The sequence below is a fragment of the Bos indicus x Bos taurus genome, chromosome 17, assembly GCF_003369695.1.
Source record: "Bos indicus x Bos taurus breed Angus x Brahman F1 hybrid chromosome 17, Bos_hybrid_MaternalHap_v2.0, whole genome shotgun sequence".
Taxonomy (NCBI): domain Eukaryota; kingdom Metazoa; phylum Chordata; class Mammalia; order Artiodactyla; family Bovidae; genus Bos; species Bos indicus x Bos taurus.
In genome coordinates, this window is record NC_040092.1 from 55,270,693 (window position 1) to 55,288,330 (window position 17,638).

At 40.5% G+C, this 17,638-nt stretch overlaps 1 protein-coding gene and 1 long non-coding RNA gene across 2 annotated transcripts in view; one reads left to right on the top strand and one right to left on the bottom strand.

The window, feature by feature from the left end:
- LOC113907787 overlaps positions 1 to 17,638 on the bottom strand; it is an 84,970-nt gene that overhangs the window by 41,579 nt on the left and 25,753 nt on the right. The gene's annotated exons all lie outside the window — the stretch shown is intronic.
- Positions 15,953 to 17,638, top strand: part of SCOC (short coiled-coil protein) — a 39,385-nt gene continuing 37,699 nt past the window's right edge. Inside the window, exon 1 of the mRNA XM_027567400.1 lies at positions 15,953 to 16,043. Coding sequence (XP_027423201.1) covers positions 15,968 to 16,043 — 76 coding nt within the window. The 5' untranslated portion in view covers positions 15,953 to 15,967. The remainder of the gene's footprint in view (positions 16,044 to 17,638) is intronic.

Consider the following 17,638-nt stretch of genomic DNA (forward strand, 5'->3'; position numbering starts at 1 on the left):
CCATGTCCTGGCTATTATAAACAGTGCTGCGATAAACACTGGGGTACACGTGTCTCTTTCAATTCTGGTTTCCTTGGTGTGTATGCCCAGCAGTGGGATTGCTGGGTCATAAGGCAGTTCTATTTCCAGTTTTTTAAGGAATCTCCACACTGTGGAGTGTGGCTGTACTAGTTTGCATTCCCACCAACAGTGTAAGAGGGTTCCCTTTTCTCCACACCCTCTCCAGCATTTATTGCTTATAGACATTTGGATAAAAGCCATTCTGCCTGGCATGAAATGGTACCTCATGGTAGTTTGATTTACATTTCTCTGATAATGAGTGATGTTGAGCATCTTTTCATATGTTTGTTAGCCATCTGTGTGTTTTCTTGGAGAAATGTCTGTTTAGTTCTTTGGCCCACTTTTTGATTGGGTCGTTTATTTTTCTGGAATTGAGCTGCAGGAGTTGCTTGTATATTTTTGAGATTAATTCTTTGTCTGTTGCTTCATTTGCTATTATTTTCTCCCATTCTGAAGGCTGTCTTTTCACCTTGCTTATAGTTTCCTTTGTTGTGCAGAAGCTTTTAATTTTACTTAGGTCCCATGTGTTTATTTTTGCTTTTATTTCCAATATTCTAGGAGGTGGGTCATAGAGGATCCTGCTGTGATTTATGCCGGAGAGTGTTTTGCCTATGTTTTCCTCTAGGAGTTTTATAGTTTCTGGTCTTACGTTTAGATCTTTAATCCATTTTGAGTTTATTTTTGTGTATGGTGTTAGAAAGTGTTCTACTTTCATTCTTTTACAAGTGGTTGACCAGTTTTCCCAGCACCACTTCTTAAAGAGATTGTCTTTTCTCCATTGTATATTCTTACCTCCTTTGTCAAAGATAAGGTGTCCATATGTGCGTGGATTTATCTCTGGGCTTTCTGTTTTGTTCCATTGATCTCTATTTCTGTGTTTGTGCCAGTACCATACTGTCTTGATGTCTGTGGCTTTGTAGTAGAGTCTGAAGTCAGGCAGGTTGATTCCTCCAGTTCCATTCTTCTTTCTCAAGATTGCTTTGGCTTCGAGGTTTTTTGTATTTCCATACAAATTGTGAAATTATTTGTTCTAGTTCTCTGAAAAATACCGTTGGTAGCTTGATAGGGATTGCATTGAATCTATAGATTGCTTTGGGTAGTATACTCATTTTCATTATATTGATTCTTCCAATCCATGAACACAGTATATTTCTCCATCTATTTGTGTCCTCTTTGATTTCTTTCACCAGTGTTTTATAGTTTTCTATATATAGGTCTTTTGTTTCTTTAGGTAGATATATTCCTAAGTATTTTATTCTTTTCATTGCAATGGTGAATGGGATTGTTTCCTTAATTTCTCTTTCTGTTTTCTCATTGTTAGTGTATAGGAATGCAAGGGATTTCTGTGTGTTGATTTTATATCCTGCAACTTTACTATATTCATTGATTAGCTCTAGTAATTTTCTGGTGGAGTCTATGTAGAGGATCATGTCATCTGCAGTGAGAGTTTTACTTCTTCTTTTCCAATCTAGATTACTTTTATTTCTTTTTCTACTCTGATTGCTGTGGCCAAAACTTCCAAAACTATGTTTAATAGTAGTGGTGAGAGTGGTCACCCTTGTCTTGTTCCTGACTTTAGGGGAAATGCTTTCAATTTTTCACCATTGAGGATAATGTTTGCTGTGGGTTTGTCATATATAGATTTTATTATGTTGAGGTATGTCCCTTCTATTCCTGCTTTCCGGAGGGTTTTTTTTTTTTTTAATCATAAATGGATGTTGAATTTTGTCAAAGGCTTTCTCTGCATCTATTGAGATAATCATATGGTTTTTATTTTTCAATTTGTTAATGTGGTGTATTACATTGATTGATTTGTGGATATTGATGAATCCTTGCATCCCTGGGATAAAGCCCACTTGGTCATGATGCATGAGCTTTTAAATGTGTTGTTGGATTCTGATTGCTAGAATTTTGTTAAGGATTTTTGCATCTATGTTCATCAGTGATATTGGCCTGTAGTTTTCTTTTTTTGTGGCATCTTTTTCAGGTTTTGGTATTAGGGTGATGGTGGCCTCATAGAATAAGTTTGGACGTTTACCTTCCTCTGCAATTTTCTGGAACAGTTTGAGTAGGATAGGTGTTATCTCTTCTCTAAATTTTTGGTAGAATTCAGCTGTGAAGCCGTCTGGACCTGGGCTTTTGTTTGCTGGAAGATTTCTGATTATAGTTTCAATTTCTGTGCTTGTGATGGGTCTGTTAAGATTTTCTATTTCTTCCTGGTTCAGTTTTGGAAAATTGTACTTTTCTAAGAATTTGTCCATTTCTTCCACGTTGTCCATTTCTTCCATTTTATTTGCATATAGTTGCTGATGATAGTCTCTTATGATCCTTTGTATCTCTGTGTTGTCTCTTGTGATCTCTCCATTTTCATTTCTAATTTTGTTGATTTGATTTTTTTCCCTTTGTTTCTTGGTGAGTCTGGCTAATGGTTTGTCAATTTTATTTATCTTCTCAAAGAACCAGCTTTTGGCTTTGTTGATTTTTGCTATGGTCTCTTTTGTGTTTTTTTTGCATTTATTTCTGCCTTAATTTTTAAGATTTCTTTCCTTCTACTAACCCTGGGGTTCTTCATTTCTTCCTTTTCTAGTTGCTTTAGGTGTAGAGTTAGGTTATTTATTTGACTTTTTTCTTGTTTCTTGAGGTATGCCTGTATTGCTATGAACCTTCCCCTTAGCACTGCTTTTACAATGTCCCATAGGTTTTGGGTTGTTGTGTTTTCATTTTCTATGCACATACATATGCATTTATATTCATAGTTTAATTTCTTTTTTGATTTCTTCTGTGATTTGTTGGTTATTCAGCAGCATGTTGTTCAGCCTCCATATGTTGGAATTTTTAATAGTTTTTTCTTCTGTAATTGACATTTAATCTTACTGCACTGTGGTCAGAAAAGATGCTTGGAATTTCAAATTTTTTGAATTTACCAAGGCTAGATTTATGGCCAGGATGTGATCTATCCTGGAGAAGGCCCGTGTGCACTTCATAAAAAGGTGAAATTCATTGTTTTGGGGTGAAATTTCCTATAGATATCAATTAGGTTTAACTGGTCTATTGTGTCATTTAAAGTTTGTGTTTCCTTGTTAATTTTGTTTAGTTGATCTATCCATAAGTGTGAGTGGGGTATTAAAGTCTCCCACTATTATTGTGTTATTGTTAACTTCCCCTTTCATACTTGTTAGCATTTGTCTTATATATTGCGGTGCTCCTATGTTGGGTCTATATATATTTATAATTATATCTTCTTCTTGGATTGATCCTTTGATCATTATGTAGTGTCCTTCTTTGTCTCTTTTCACAGCCTTTGTTTTAAAGTCTATTTTATCTGATATGAGTACTGCTACTCCTGCTTTCTTTTGGTCTCTGTTTGCATGGAATATCTTTTTCCAGCCCTTCACTTTCAGTCTATATGTGTCCCTTGTTTTGAGGTGGGTCTCTTGTAGACAACATATATAGGGGTCTTGTTTTTGTATCCATTCAGCCAGTCTTTGTCTTTTGGTTGGGGCATTCAACCCATATACATTTAATGTAATTATTGATAAGTATGATCCCATTACCATTTACTTTATTGTTTTGGGTTCGAGTTTATACACCCTTTCTGTGTTTCCTATCTACAGAAGATCCTTTAGCATTTGTTGGAGAGCTGGTTTGGTGATGCTGAATTCTCTCAGCTTTTGCTTGTCTGTAAAGTTTTTGATTTCTCCTTCATATTTGAATGAGATCCTTGCTGGGTACAGTAATCTGGGCTGTAGGTTATTTTCTTTCATCATTTTAAGTATGTCCTGCCATTCCCTCCTGGCCTGAAGAGTTTCTATTGAAAGATCAGCTGTTATCCTTATGGGAATCCCCTTGTGTGTTGTTGTTTTCCCCTTGCTGCTTTTAATATTTGTTCTTTGTGCTTGATCTTTGTTAATTTGATTAATATGTGTCTTGGGGTGTTTCGCCTTGGGTTTATCCTGTTTGGGACTTTCTGGGTTTCTTGCACTTGGCTGATTATTTCCTTCCCCATTTTAGGGAAGTTTTCAACTATTATCTCCTCAAGTATTTTCTCATGGCCTTTCTTTTTGTCTTCTTCTTCTGGGACTCCTATGATTCAAATGTTGGGGCATTTAACATTGTCCCAGAGGTCTCTGAGGTTGTCCTCATTTCTTTTCATTCTTTTTTCTTTTTTCCTCTCTGTTTCATTTATTTCTTCCATTCTATCTTCTACCTCACTTATCCTATCTTCTGCCTCTATTATTCTACTGTTGGTTCCCTCCAGAGTGTTTTTTATCTCATTTATTGCATTATTCATTATATATTGACTCTTTTTTATTTCTTCTAAGTCCTTGTTAAACCTTTCTTGCATCTTCTCAATCCTTGTCTCCAGGCTATTTATCTGTAACTCCAATTGTTTTCAAGGTTTTGGATCATTTTCACTATCATTATTCAAAATTCTTTATCAGGCAGATTCCCTATCTCTTCCTCTTTTGTTTGGTTTGGTGGGCATTTATCCTGTTCCTTTACCTGCTGGGTATTTCTCTGCCTTTTCATCTTGTTTATATTGCTGTGTTTGGGGTGGCCTTTCTGTATTCTGGCAGTTTGTGGTTCCTCTTTATTGTGGAGGTTCCTTGCTGTGGGTGGGGTTGGACAGGTGGTTTGTCAAGGCTTCCTGGTTAGGGAAGCTTGTGTCGGTGTTCTGGTAGGTGGAGCTGGATTTCTTCTCTCTGGAGTGCAATGAAGTGTCTAGCAATGAGTTTTGAGATGTCAGTGGGTTTGGTGTGACTTTGGGCAGCCTGTATATTTAAGTTCAGGGCTATGTTCCTGTATTGCTGGAGAATTTGCATGGTATGTCTTGCTCTGGAACTTGTTGGCCCTTGGGTGGTGCTTGGTTTCAGTGTAGGTATGGAGGCGTTTGATGAGCTCCTATCGATTAATGTCCCCTGGATTCAGGAGTTCTCAGGATTTGGACTTAAGCCTCCTGTCTCTGGTTTTCAGTCTTATTCTTACAGTAGCCTCAAGACTTCTCCATCTATACAGCACGGATGATAAAACATCTAGGTTAATGATGAAAAGTTTCTCCACAGTGAGGGACACCCAGAGAGGTACACAGAGTTACATCGAGAAGAGAAGAGGGAGGAGGGAGCTAGAGGTGACCAGGAGGAGAAGAGGGGGAATCAAAAGGGTAGAGAGCAAGCTAGCCAGTAATCACTTCCCTATGTGCTCTCCACAGTCTGGAACCCTCAGAGATGTTCACAGAGGTACACAGAGAAGAGAAGAGGGAGGAAGGAGACAGAGGTGGCCAGGAGGATAAAAGGGGGAATCAAAAGAAGAGAGACAGATCCAGCCAGTAATCAGTTCCCTAGTGTTCTCCACAACCCGGAACACACAAAGAGATTCACAGAGTTGGGTAGAGAAGCAAAGGGGGAGGGGGGAGATAGAGGCAACTTGGTGGAGAAAAAGGAGAGTCAAAAGGGGGAGAGAGCAATCAGGCCAGTGATCTTGCTCCCAAGTAAAAATGGGTACTGAAGATTGGGTTCTTAAAGGTACAAAGTTGATAACAAATACCAAAAAGCAAAGATTAAAAATCTAGAGTAGAGGTTAGATTCTCAAAAATACAATATATTTTTTTAAAGTCACAAAAATTATAAAATATATATATTAAAGTTTGCTTTGAAATAGGGTCTTTTTTTTTGCAAGGTAACAGTAGGTTATAAAAATGAAAATTAAAGGAGTAATAGGGAACTTAAAATGAAAAAAAAATTTTAATTAAAAAATGATAATAGTAAAAATATATCTAGGACTTTCTCTGGAGCTGTTGTGGACAGTGTGGGGTCAGTTCATTTTCAGACAGTTCCTTGGTCCAGCTTGTACTTCTCAAGGTCTATAGGCCCCTTCCTATGTAGTCGGTGCTAACTACAGGGTTTTAATCTATTGCACCTGTCACTTCCAAAGCGGTTCCCTCTGTTTATTTTAGCTTCTTCTGTTTGCTGTTTGTTCTGTTTGTTCCCTCTGTTTACTGGTCTCTTCAGTGTCTAATTTCCTCCCTGACACAAGGCAGGCGGTGGTAGTCACTTTTTTTAGGCTCATTTGTTCAGTTGTGTTGTGGGGAGGGAGGAACACTGCAAACAAATATCACTGGCGTGTGCTCACAGTGATTCAGCCACACTGGGTTTGCCCCCCACTCACAGCATGTGTGCTTTCCCAGTCTACACTGCTCAGACTCTAGTTTGCTCTGCTGGGAACTGTCTGATGCTGGCCCTGGGTTGCATGCACTCCCCAGGTCTAAACCACTCAGGTTCAGGTTCTCGAGTACTCCACAAAGGTGCAGACTTGGTTGGGCCTGCGTTTTGTGCCCATCCCAGGTCTGAGCAGCTCAGGTGACCAGGTGCTTGGTGAGTACAGTCGCCTCCAGTTGAAGGCTGTGACTTATCTCCTCCCCCATCCCAGCCGCTCAGTTTTCTGTGTGTACAACGGGCGTGCCGTCTCAGGCGTGCCGTGTGTCTCTTCTGGGGAGCTGATCTCTGGCTGCGACCCTCCTGGCGGATGTCAACCATCCAGAATCCCAAGAAGTCTTGGTTAGCAACAAAGTCTGCTTGCAGTTTGGTATAGGATGCCTCTCTGGGGCCGCAAATGCCCCCTTCCGGCTCTGGCTGCCCTCGCCTGCCTGTCTGGTGGGGGATGGGCCAGTCCTCAGCTGGCTAGCTTTGCTCAGTCCTTTGTTCTGTGAGTGGGCCTGGTGGTGTCTTAGGTTAGGGCTTTGCGCGGGATAGCTATCCCTCAGTCTGGGTTGCTATCTCAAGCTAGTTCCCTCAGATTGCCCTCAGGGCATTCAGGCCCGGTCCTTACCCTAAGCAATGCAGCCCACATCTCCCTGTCCAGCCCCTGCCTCCCTGTCCAGCCCCTGCCTCCCTGTCCAGCCCCCCACTTGCTAGTGGGGGATGGGAGCGTCTGGGCTGCTGCTCCGCTGGGAGTTGCTGTTAGGACCATAATCTGTGGGTTTAAATTATTTATTTATTTTTCCTCCTGGTTATTTTGCCCTCTGAGATTCCAAGGCTCACCACAGACCCACCAGAGAGAGTGTTTCCTGGCGTATGAAAACTTCTGTCTTTTTTAAGACTCCCTTCCTGGGACGGATCTCGTCCCTACCTCTTTTGTCTCTCTTTTTATCTTTTATATTTTGTCCTACCTCCTTTTGAAGACAATGGACTGCCTTTCTGGGTGCCTGATGTCCTCTGCCAGCATTCAGAAATTGTTTTGTGGAATTTGCTCAGTGTTCAAATGTTCTTTCGATGAATTTGTGGGGGAGAAAGTGGTCTCTCCGTCCTATTCCTCTGCCATCTTAGGACCACCTCCATGATCTTATTTTTTTGAATGTTGAGTTTCAAGCCAGATTTTTCACTCGCCTCTTTCACTTTCATCAAGAGGTTCTTTAGTTCCTCTTCACTTTCTGCCATAAGGGTAGGATCATCTGCATATCTGAAGTTACTGATATTTCTCTTGACAATCTTGATTCCAGCTTGTAATTCGTCCAGTACAGTATTTCACATGATATACTCTGCATATAAGTTAAATAAGCAAGGTGCCAATATACAGCCTTGATGTACTTCTTTCTCAATTTGGAACCAGTCAATTGTTCCATGTCCAGTTCCAACTGCTGCTTCCTGACCCACATACAGGTTTCTCAGGAGACAGGTAAGGTGGTCTGGTATTCCCATCTCTTGAAGAATTTTCCACAGTTTGTTGTGGTCCACACAGTCAAAGTCTTTAGCATAGACAATGAATCTGAAGTAGATGTTTTTCCTGGACTCACTTGGTTTCATCATGATCCAACGAATGTTGGCAATTTGATCTCTGGTTCGTCTGCCTCTTTGAAATCCAGCTTGTACCTCTGGAAGTTCTCAGTTCATGTACTACTGAAGCCTAGCTTGAAGGATTTTGAGCATATCCTTGTTAGCATGTGAAATGAGCACAATTGTATGATAATTTGAATATTATTTGGCATTGCCTATGTGACTGGAAGGAAAACTGACCTTTTCCAGTCCTGTGGCCACTGCTGTGTTTTCCAAATTTGCTGACATATTGAGTGCAGCACTGTAACAGCATCATTTTTTTTTAAAAGGATTTAAATAGCTCAGCTGGAATGTCATCACCTCTACTAGCTTTGTTTGTAGTAATGCTTCCCAAGGCCCACTTGACTTCACATTCCAGGATTTCTGGTTCTAGGTGAGTAACCACATCATCATGGTTAACCAGGTCATTAAGACTTTTCTTGTTTGGTTCGGTGTATTCTTACCACCTCTTCTTAATCTCTTCTGCTTCTGGTAGTGCCTTACCATTTCTGTCCTTTATTGTGCCCATCCTTGCATAAAATTTTCTCTTGAGATCTCCAATATTCTGGAAGAGATCTCTAGACTTTCCCATTCTATTGTTTTCTTCTATTTCTTTGCATTGTTCACTTAAGAAGGTTTTCTTCTCTGCTTGCTCTTCTCTGGAACTTTGCATTCAGTTGGGCATATCTTTCCTTTTCTCCCTTGCCTTTTGCTCCTCTTCTTTCCTAAGCTATTTGTAAAGCTTCCTCAAACCACTTTGTCTTCTTGCCTAGAGAAGAGTATAAATTTAAAATTTCCTATTTCCTTTCTTACATATTTTAGTATTTGATCTTTATCTTTAAAATCAATGCATAGAAATACAAATCCAATATTAATCAGATTGTGTATTTTAATACCTGTGGTTATAGAGGTCATGCACCAGGGTGGTTGGAATGTGGGTTTTAGACCTTTATTACCTTGATATGAATTTGCTCTGCCACTTCTTGGTTGTGAGTCTTGGGCAAACTATCTCGTCCAAGTGTGTCCATTTTCTGATAGGGTTGTTGTAAGCAATAATGAGGCTGGTTACAGGTAAACACTTAGAATAGTGATAAGCATAGTGATAAGCATTTTCAACAAATAAATCTATTATTATTAGCTACATACCCTGAGAATAAAGTTCTGCCATCACATTAGCCCCCTTTGTAGCTAATGGGTTGAATTAATCCAATTTGCACTAATTTGTCAAAAATATCCAAATAGTCTTGTGAAATCACTCCTAAAGAAAGAAAACCTTTAATACAGCAGAGGAATGGTTAGCACCTCCTTCGGAGATGCCAGTTTCTCTCCAGGAATCTCCTGATTACATATACTCCAGATGTCATAATTGGTACTCAGAGCCCTTAGAGATGTGTCCTGAGTCATTGCTTAGAAAAAGCTCTGAGAAAGCCCACAATAAACACTAGCTTCCAATGTGCTTCATTATTGATGTTTAATCTTGAGATCATAACAAAGAGTGTGAAAATCCTGGTTAGTTTACTAATTCTTTTAAGTTTAGATTTTCTTCAGCTCTGTTATCCCAACACCCATTAACATGCAGATATGCACATACCTACTCATACACACACAATTATATCCCACACACCCCCGTTTAAAATGAGTGAAAATGATTTGTTATATAACTATTTTGATCCTAATGTTTATGCTTTTGAATCCTGTTTTAGGGAAGATTTGTATTTTAATAAAGTTCTGCATCCTTACCTTAACCTTCTTTCTAGCCTTATTAATTGTATGAGACATGGTAGAGAGGATACAAGGTCCATCCTAGCTTTATTAATTCTATGATATGTGGTAGACTAGCCTTATGTTGAATTTGAAATTGTAGAGTATGTTATGATTTAAGGAAACAATTCAATTCATTCTTTCTTATTATGGAGAGAAAGTGTTAGTTGCTCAGTCATGTTTGACTCTGTGACACCATGGATTGTAGCCCCCAGACTCCTCTGTCTAGGCAAGAATACTGGAGTGAGTTGCCATGCCCTACTCCAGGGGATCTTCCAAAGCCAGAGATCAAACTCAGGTCTCCCACACTGCAGGCAGATTCTTTACCATCTGAACCTTCAGTTCCATTCAGTTCAATCGCTCAGTCGTGTCCGACTCTTTGCGATCCCATGAATCGCAGTACGCCAGGCCTCCCTGTCCATCACCAACTCCCAGAGTTCACCCAAACCCATGTCCATCGAGTCGGTGATGCCATCCAACCATCTCATTCTCTGTCATCCCCTTCTCTTCCTGCCCTCAATCTTTCCCAGCATCAGGGTCTTCTCAAATGAGTCAGCTCTTCACATCAGGTGGCCAACTTAGAACCTTTAGGGAAGTCCAATTATGGAGACACAGGCAAACCATAGACTTTTTTTTTTCCTGATTGGATTTTCTTAATCTTTTTTTAAAAAATGAGGTGAAATTGACATGACAAGCAATGAAGCATAATAAAGAATACAAATCAGGGACATTTAGTGCATTCCCAATGTGATCAGCCACCACCCCTCTCTAGTTTCAAACTTTTTAATCAACCAGAATAATATCCCACACACGTTGGGTAATCACTCCACATTCCCTCCTTCCTTTATGCCCTGTTTTACACCTCTGTAAACTTGCCTATTGTGGTTATACCATATAAAAAGGATCATATAATACGTGACTTTTTCTGTTTAGCTTCTTTTACTTAACATAATGTTTTCAAGGTCCATCTATGTTGTATTGTGTGTCAGAACTTTGTTTCTGTTTATTATTGAACAAAATCCCATTGTATTCATATATCACAATCTATTTTTCCATTCATCCATTGATGGGCATTTGGGATGCTGCTATGAATATTTATAATACAAGTTTCTGTGTGGATAAATGCTTTAATTTCTCATAGGTAAATACCTAGGAGTGGAATTGCTGGGTCATATGGCAACTCTATGTTCAGCTTTTGGAGGAACTGCCAAAATGTTTACCGTGGTGACTGCATCATTGTACATTCCCACCAGCAATGTACAAAGATACTTATCCCTTCATATCCTTGCCAATACTTACTTTCCATTTTTGTTGTTGTTTTTATTAATGCTATTCTGAAGGAGATCAGCCCTGGGATTTCTTTGGAGGGAATGATGCTGAAGCTGAAACTCCAGTACTTTGGCCACCTCATGCAAAGAGTTGACTCATTGGAAAAGACTCCGATGCTGGGAGGGATTGGGGGCAGGAGGAGAAGGGGATGACAGACGATGAGATGGCTGGATGGCATCACTGACTCGATGGACGTGAGTGTGGGTGAACTCCGGGAGTTGGTGATGGACGGGGGGCCTGACGTGCTGTGATTCATGGAGTCGCGAGGAGTCGGACATGACTGAGCGACTGAACTGAACTGAATACTAGGGGGTATGAAGTGATATCTCACTGTGGTTTTGATTTGCTTTTTCTAATTATTTTTTAATACTGAATATCTTCTCATGTGCTTATTGACCATCTGTATATCTTTTTGGAGAAATATCTGTTCATGCTCTTTGCCCATTTTAAAAACTGGGTTGTTTGTCTCTTTGGTTGAGTTGTTAACAGTTCTTTATATACTCTGGACATTAAATCTTTATCAGCTATGCAATTTGCAAATATTTTCTTCCATTCTATAGGTTGCTTTTTCAGTTTTGATAATGTTTTTAATTAGACAAATATTTTCACTTTTTATGAGATCCAACTTATTTATTTTTTGTTGCTCATAATTTTTGTGTCAAACCTAAGAATTCATTGCCAAATTCATACAATCTTCAAATTCATATGGAACTGCAAGGGACCCAAATAGTCAAAACATTATTTAAAGAAGAAAAAGGTATAGTACTCATACTTCCTGATTTCAAGACTTATCACAAAGCTACAGTAATCAAAACAGTGTGGTACTGGCATAAGTACCAATGGAATAAAACTGAGATCCCAGAAATTAAACCCAAACATTATGGCCAATTGATTTTTGACAAGGATATCAAGACCATTCAATAAAGAAAAGAATATTCTCTTCAACAAATAGTGTTGGGGCAACTGGATATCCAAGTGCAAAAGAATGAAGCTGCATCCCTACCTCACTCTATGTACAAAAATTAACTCAAAATGGATCAACAACCTAAACTTAAGAGCTAAAACAATAAAATTAGTAGAAGAAAACATAGGAGTAAATATCTGCCACAGATAATTCTCCACTGTAGTTAACGGTGAATATCTTTCCCATCATAACTTTGCCCAAAGACTATGGGAATGGTAGCAAAGCTGACAGACTTGAATTTTTATCTCTGTCACTCCTCTGTCCACTAAGATAGACACTTCATGAGAAATGTCACTGAAAGTAATCAGAAAGAAGGCAAAAACAAGCAAACAAAAACAATAACCACAACAAAAACAAGTGCCTAAGCTAATCCTAACAAAAAGTATAATTGGCTACGAGTTATAAAACCCAAATACACAAGTTAAACCAAACACATCTTTTGGTTTCTAAATTCTTTGCCAGGAATAAGGATAATAGTGATTAAGAGCACAGACCCTGGATCCAGAGGGCCTGGATTACAATCCTAGCCTTACTTAGTTGCTTATTATTTTACTTAATCTCTCCATGCCTCAGCTCGCTCACCTTTAAAATAGGCACAAATAATATTAGTGCCTACTTCATGGGATTGTTGCCTAGCACATAGTAACTACTTCAGTGTGTGCTACTATTTCTAGGACTGACAGAGGATGGATCAGGCAAAAGAGGTATTTCTATGCTTCCATGATTATGTATACAGTTGCTTGAAAAAGCAGCTTATATTGTGGCCATTAGCATATGCCTTGTAGACCTTCAACTTTGCTGTAACTGAGGAAGGGCTCCAGCTGCTGTGCTCTGAAATCCAACACCATATTTGCATAAGGTCTCACGTCCCATCAGCTGCTCCTAGCCAGTAACTAAGTGCCTGTAGAAACGCTAAGGGAGGTCATTCCTGGGAGGCAAAGGACTTCTCTTATGGTCAACTTTGGCTCAAGTACTCTTTGACAACCTTGTTGAAATTTCCTTGCTCTGAAGGACAAGCTAGACTTCCTATTCTGCTTTGTCTTCACTCTGGGTCAGTTCTGCATCATGGTCTGATGGCTCTTGCAGCCTTTCCTGTTTCCTTCCCTTTAAATCTCACCTTAGTGTCAGATTCTTAGAGGACTTGGACTAACACAGTTTGGCATTCAAGCTCTCTTAGCTTTGAACTTAACCTATATGCTGCAGTCTTATCTCCTATCTTTTTTTTTTTTTTTTAATCTCCTATCTCTTGTGGTTGTTCAGTCACTTAAGTCGTGTCTGACTCTTTACAACCCCATGGGCTGTAGCACACCAGGCTCCTCTGTCCTCCACTGTCTTCCAGAATTTGCTCAAATTCATGTTCATTGAGTCGGTGATGCTTTCTAACTATCTCAGCCTCTGTGTCCCCCTTCTCCTTTCGCCTTCAATCTTTCCCAGCATCAGGGTCTTTTCCAGTGAATCGGCTCTTCACATCAGGTGGCCAAAGTATCGGAGCCTAGCAACAGTTCTTGTAATGAATATTCAGGGTTGATTTCCTTTAGGACTGACTGGTTTGATCTCCTACCTCTTAGCTGCTTGTATCTTCCACTCTTGGTTTCCAAATGTGCCTTGTGCTTCTGCATTTCTGAGCCTTTGCCCATGCCCCTTCACCAAGAAAGCACTCACCATCTGGCCATTTTTTGCCTTTTGGATGACACTTGTCACCAGTCATGCATCTCAAATGTCATCTTCTCTAAGCCTTTCAAGATCTTTACCTTCTCTAAACCTCAAGGACTCTTGCTTTCGAGCTTTTTACTAAGCTTATTAACAGCAATAATTATTTCTTACTTTAAGCCTTCCAAAGTCCCCCAGGTGTATCAAATAGGCAATCACAAATATGTGTAGGATAGAATTGGAAAATTAGGGGGAATTCTATTCTAGTGAATTTAACTTTTAGTATTCAGGATTTCCAACAGCTTACATCCATTTTGCCTGATAAAGCAACAATGAACTCAGATGAATTTAAAAAAAAATCCCATGTATCAAAGCACTTAGGGCAAAATGTGGCCTGCAGTAATTCAGTTTTAATATCTGCTTGAAATTCTTCATCAGTTTGTCTGATTTCCACCCCTCAAACAGTGATGATGTAAAATTCTGAAGTGAAGTCGCTCAGTCACGTCCAACTCTTTGCGACCCCATGGACTGTGTAGCCTATCAGGCTCCTCTGTCCATGGGATTTTCCAGGCAAGAGTGCTGGAGTGGAATGCCGTTTCCTTCTCCAACGTATATGAACGGGGATTAAGAGACAAAGAAAAGTAGCTATTAAAAAAGGCTTCCTCCTCTAGCAAAGGGCCCTAGGCTTCAGGGCTGGCCCTTCCAGAAATAGAGAAAGGAGATCCTGACATTTTAACAAGCTTTCATGGAGTGAGGTACATATACAGTAATATGAAAGGGCATTGATGGGCTTAATATGTATAGAATCTTAGTCCCTCACATATCGTTTAGGGTCATTATTATAGTTGACACGTATCAAATGCTTTTTATTTATGTTTAATCCTTACATAAGACATCCTGGTAAAGGACAGGAAATTGAGGCTCTGTGAATACCAGACCACCTGACCTGCCTCTTAAGAAATTTGTATGCAGGTCAGGAAGCAACAGTTAGAACTGGACATGGAACAACAGACTGGTTCCAAATAGGAAAAGGAGTACGTCAAGCTGTATATTGTCACCCTGCTTATTTAACTTATATGCAGAATACATCATGAGAATCGCTGGGCTGGAAGAAGCACATGCTGGACTCAAGATTGACAGGAGAAATATCAATAACCTCAGATATGCAGATGACAACACCCTTATGGCAGAAAGTGAAGAGGAACTAAAAAGCCTCTTGATGAAAGTGAAAGAGGAGAGTGAAAAAGTTGGCTTAAAGCTCAACATTCAGAAAACGAAGATTATGGCATCTGGTGCCATCACTTCATGGGAAATAGATGGGGAAACAGTGGAAACACTGTCAGACTTTATTTTTTTGGTCTCCAAAATCACTGCAGATGGTGACTGCAGCGATGAAATTAAAAGACGCTTACTCCTTGGAAGGAAAGTTATGACCAACCTAGATAGCATATTCAAAAGCAGAGACATTACTTTGCCAACTAAGGTCCATCTAGTCAAGGCTATGGTTTTTCCAGTGGTCATGTATGGATGTGAGAGTTGGACTGTGAAGAAGGCTGAGTGCCGAAGAATTGATGCTTTTGAACTGTGGTGTTGGAGAAGACTCTTGAGAGTCCCTTGGACTGCAAGGAGATCCAACCAGTCCATTGTGAAGGAGATCAGCCCTGGGATTTCTTTGGAAGGAATGATGCTAAAGTTGAAACTCCAGTACTTTGGCCACCTCATGCGAGGAGTTGACTCATTGGAAAAGACTCCGATGCTGAGAGGGATTGGGGGCAGGAGGAGAAGGGGACAACAGAGGATGAGATGGCTGGATGGCATCACTGACTCGATGGACGTGAGTCTGAGTGAACTGCGGGAGCTGGTGATGGACAGGGAGGCCTGGCGTGCTGCAATTCATGGGGTCTCAAAGAGTCGGACACGACTGAGCGACTGAACTGAACTGAACCAAGTCATGCTAATAGGTCACTGACCCAAATCCCTAAGAAGTTTATGTAGGCGTCTAAAAGGTGTATTGATCACATAAAATACATTTCCCCCTCCCCAACCTCACTGCAGGGCTTCTGGGGCAATGTTCTCGGGCAATTCAGTCTAAGGAAGCTGACACTGGATTTGGCACCCAGCCAGAGTACAGCAGGAGTGCCAGTTCAACAGCTTCAAGTAAAGGGTTGTAACTCTTTAACCTGCAGACCTAACCTCTCACCATTTCCGGTTAGGTCTGCAATACTCAGTAAGAACTCCTTAGGTGGCACACAGGAAGAGGGTGGCTCTTACAAGTATCAGATAGCACCTGCGTGGACGCTCGTGTATTAATGATTTAACCAGGGTGATCACATAAGGGAACAGCCATTGTCCTCTGCCCTCATACTTGTCACTAACAGGCCTGAAAGTGAGCAAGATGGATGGGTCCAGCAAAGAGGAAGAGGAAGAGGAGGACCGTGCCTTCACCAACATTTCTCTTGCAGATGACACAGGTAAGGAAGAAACTGACGACTTCCGAAACATAAAATTCAGCAAATGCTTAGCAGCTTTGTAAAACAATAATTGTTATTGTTTTTATTATGATGGTAAAACATAGTCATTGTAGAAAAAATATAGCTACAAATATAAAACAAAAAAAATGTTTAAGAGCTATTTTTCTTTTTCCTTTAAAATTCAGTGATTATTTTATAAGCTCCTGTGGTTGAATTACATGTACTTTAAAAATCAATCAACATATAAAAATATAAAATGTTTATTTCCTGGAGGCTCAGGAAACATGATCTTAAAGTTGTTACTAAAGCAACCTATGATATTATTACCTGAATTTGTTCAATTATAGTCCATTTCTTCTCTGTTCTGTGAAATTTCATCATTTCTGGTAAATGAATTAGGATACTCTGCAATTTGCTTTAAAATCTGTCACAGAATATGTCTGGTTTTTAAGCAAGGACAAAGTTTGCTGAATTCCACATGAAAGAAGGAAAAAGAAGGGAGTGGTGTTTCTAATATGCTGATGGAAGGGATAACTGCAGCTCATTCAACACTGGTGAGAAAACAGGCACTGTCTGACTTGGGAGTGCGTGCTCAGTCGCTCAGTCCTGCCTGACTCTTTGTGACCCCATGAACTGTAACTGGCCAGGTTCCTCTGTCCATGAATTTTACAGGCAAGAATTGCTGGAGTGGGTTGCTATTTCCTCCTCCAGGGGTCTTCCACATCCAGGGTTGAACCCGCATCTCCTGCGCCTTGCACAATGTTAACTGGAAAGACTTCACACCTATAAGCACCCACGCATTGTGTGTGTGCATGTGTATTAGTGGCACTGTTTTGTATCCAAGTTCCCTCAGCAAAATCATAGTTATTAATAGAAGCCAGCAAGACTCAGCTAAGCAATGGGGGTTACTGATTTTGATTAACCAAGAGCAGAGCATGAATATTTAACATCAATTGCTCTTTCATACAGCCACGCTTCTCCACTTTCTCCCTAAATGCTCAGATTCAAAAAGCCTCTTTCTAAAGTGCGGCCAGACAATTAGCACGAACTGCCAGCCAGCTTCCCCTCCTGGCACCGCATAAACATGCTGAGGGCTTTGAAAAATCAAAGAGGAGCATTTTCGGCCTTTACGACGGGAGGAAAGGTACAACAAGGTCCGGGGTTTGTCGAAGAAGAGGGATACCGCTGGCCTTCACATGTTCCCATCAGGGCGTTTTAGAAAAATGACAGGGCTGGAGAAGGCAGTGAAGGGAACAAAGACCAGGGAAACTTGCTCCTTAGCTTCTAGAAGGCACGATGAGCGCTGGGCATGCGCTTGGGGAGTCCTATATGCCATGGGCGGGTGCAGCTCCTTCAGACTGCTGGCTTGCTCCGAATTCGCCCCCCACCCCGGGAGAGGATTCTTTCTCGCCTGTAACATGGGCTGGGCCTGAAAGCGATGGTCAGCAAGGTGGAGAAGGAGTCTTTGTGAAACCGAGGTCTTTCATCCAGCCTAGGGCACAGCCTCAACTCTGCCGCCTGTGTCTCAGCCCCTGCCACCCTCACGCTTCCCGGCTGGACTGAAAGAGACGAGGGCGGGGATTTGAACTCAGGTG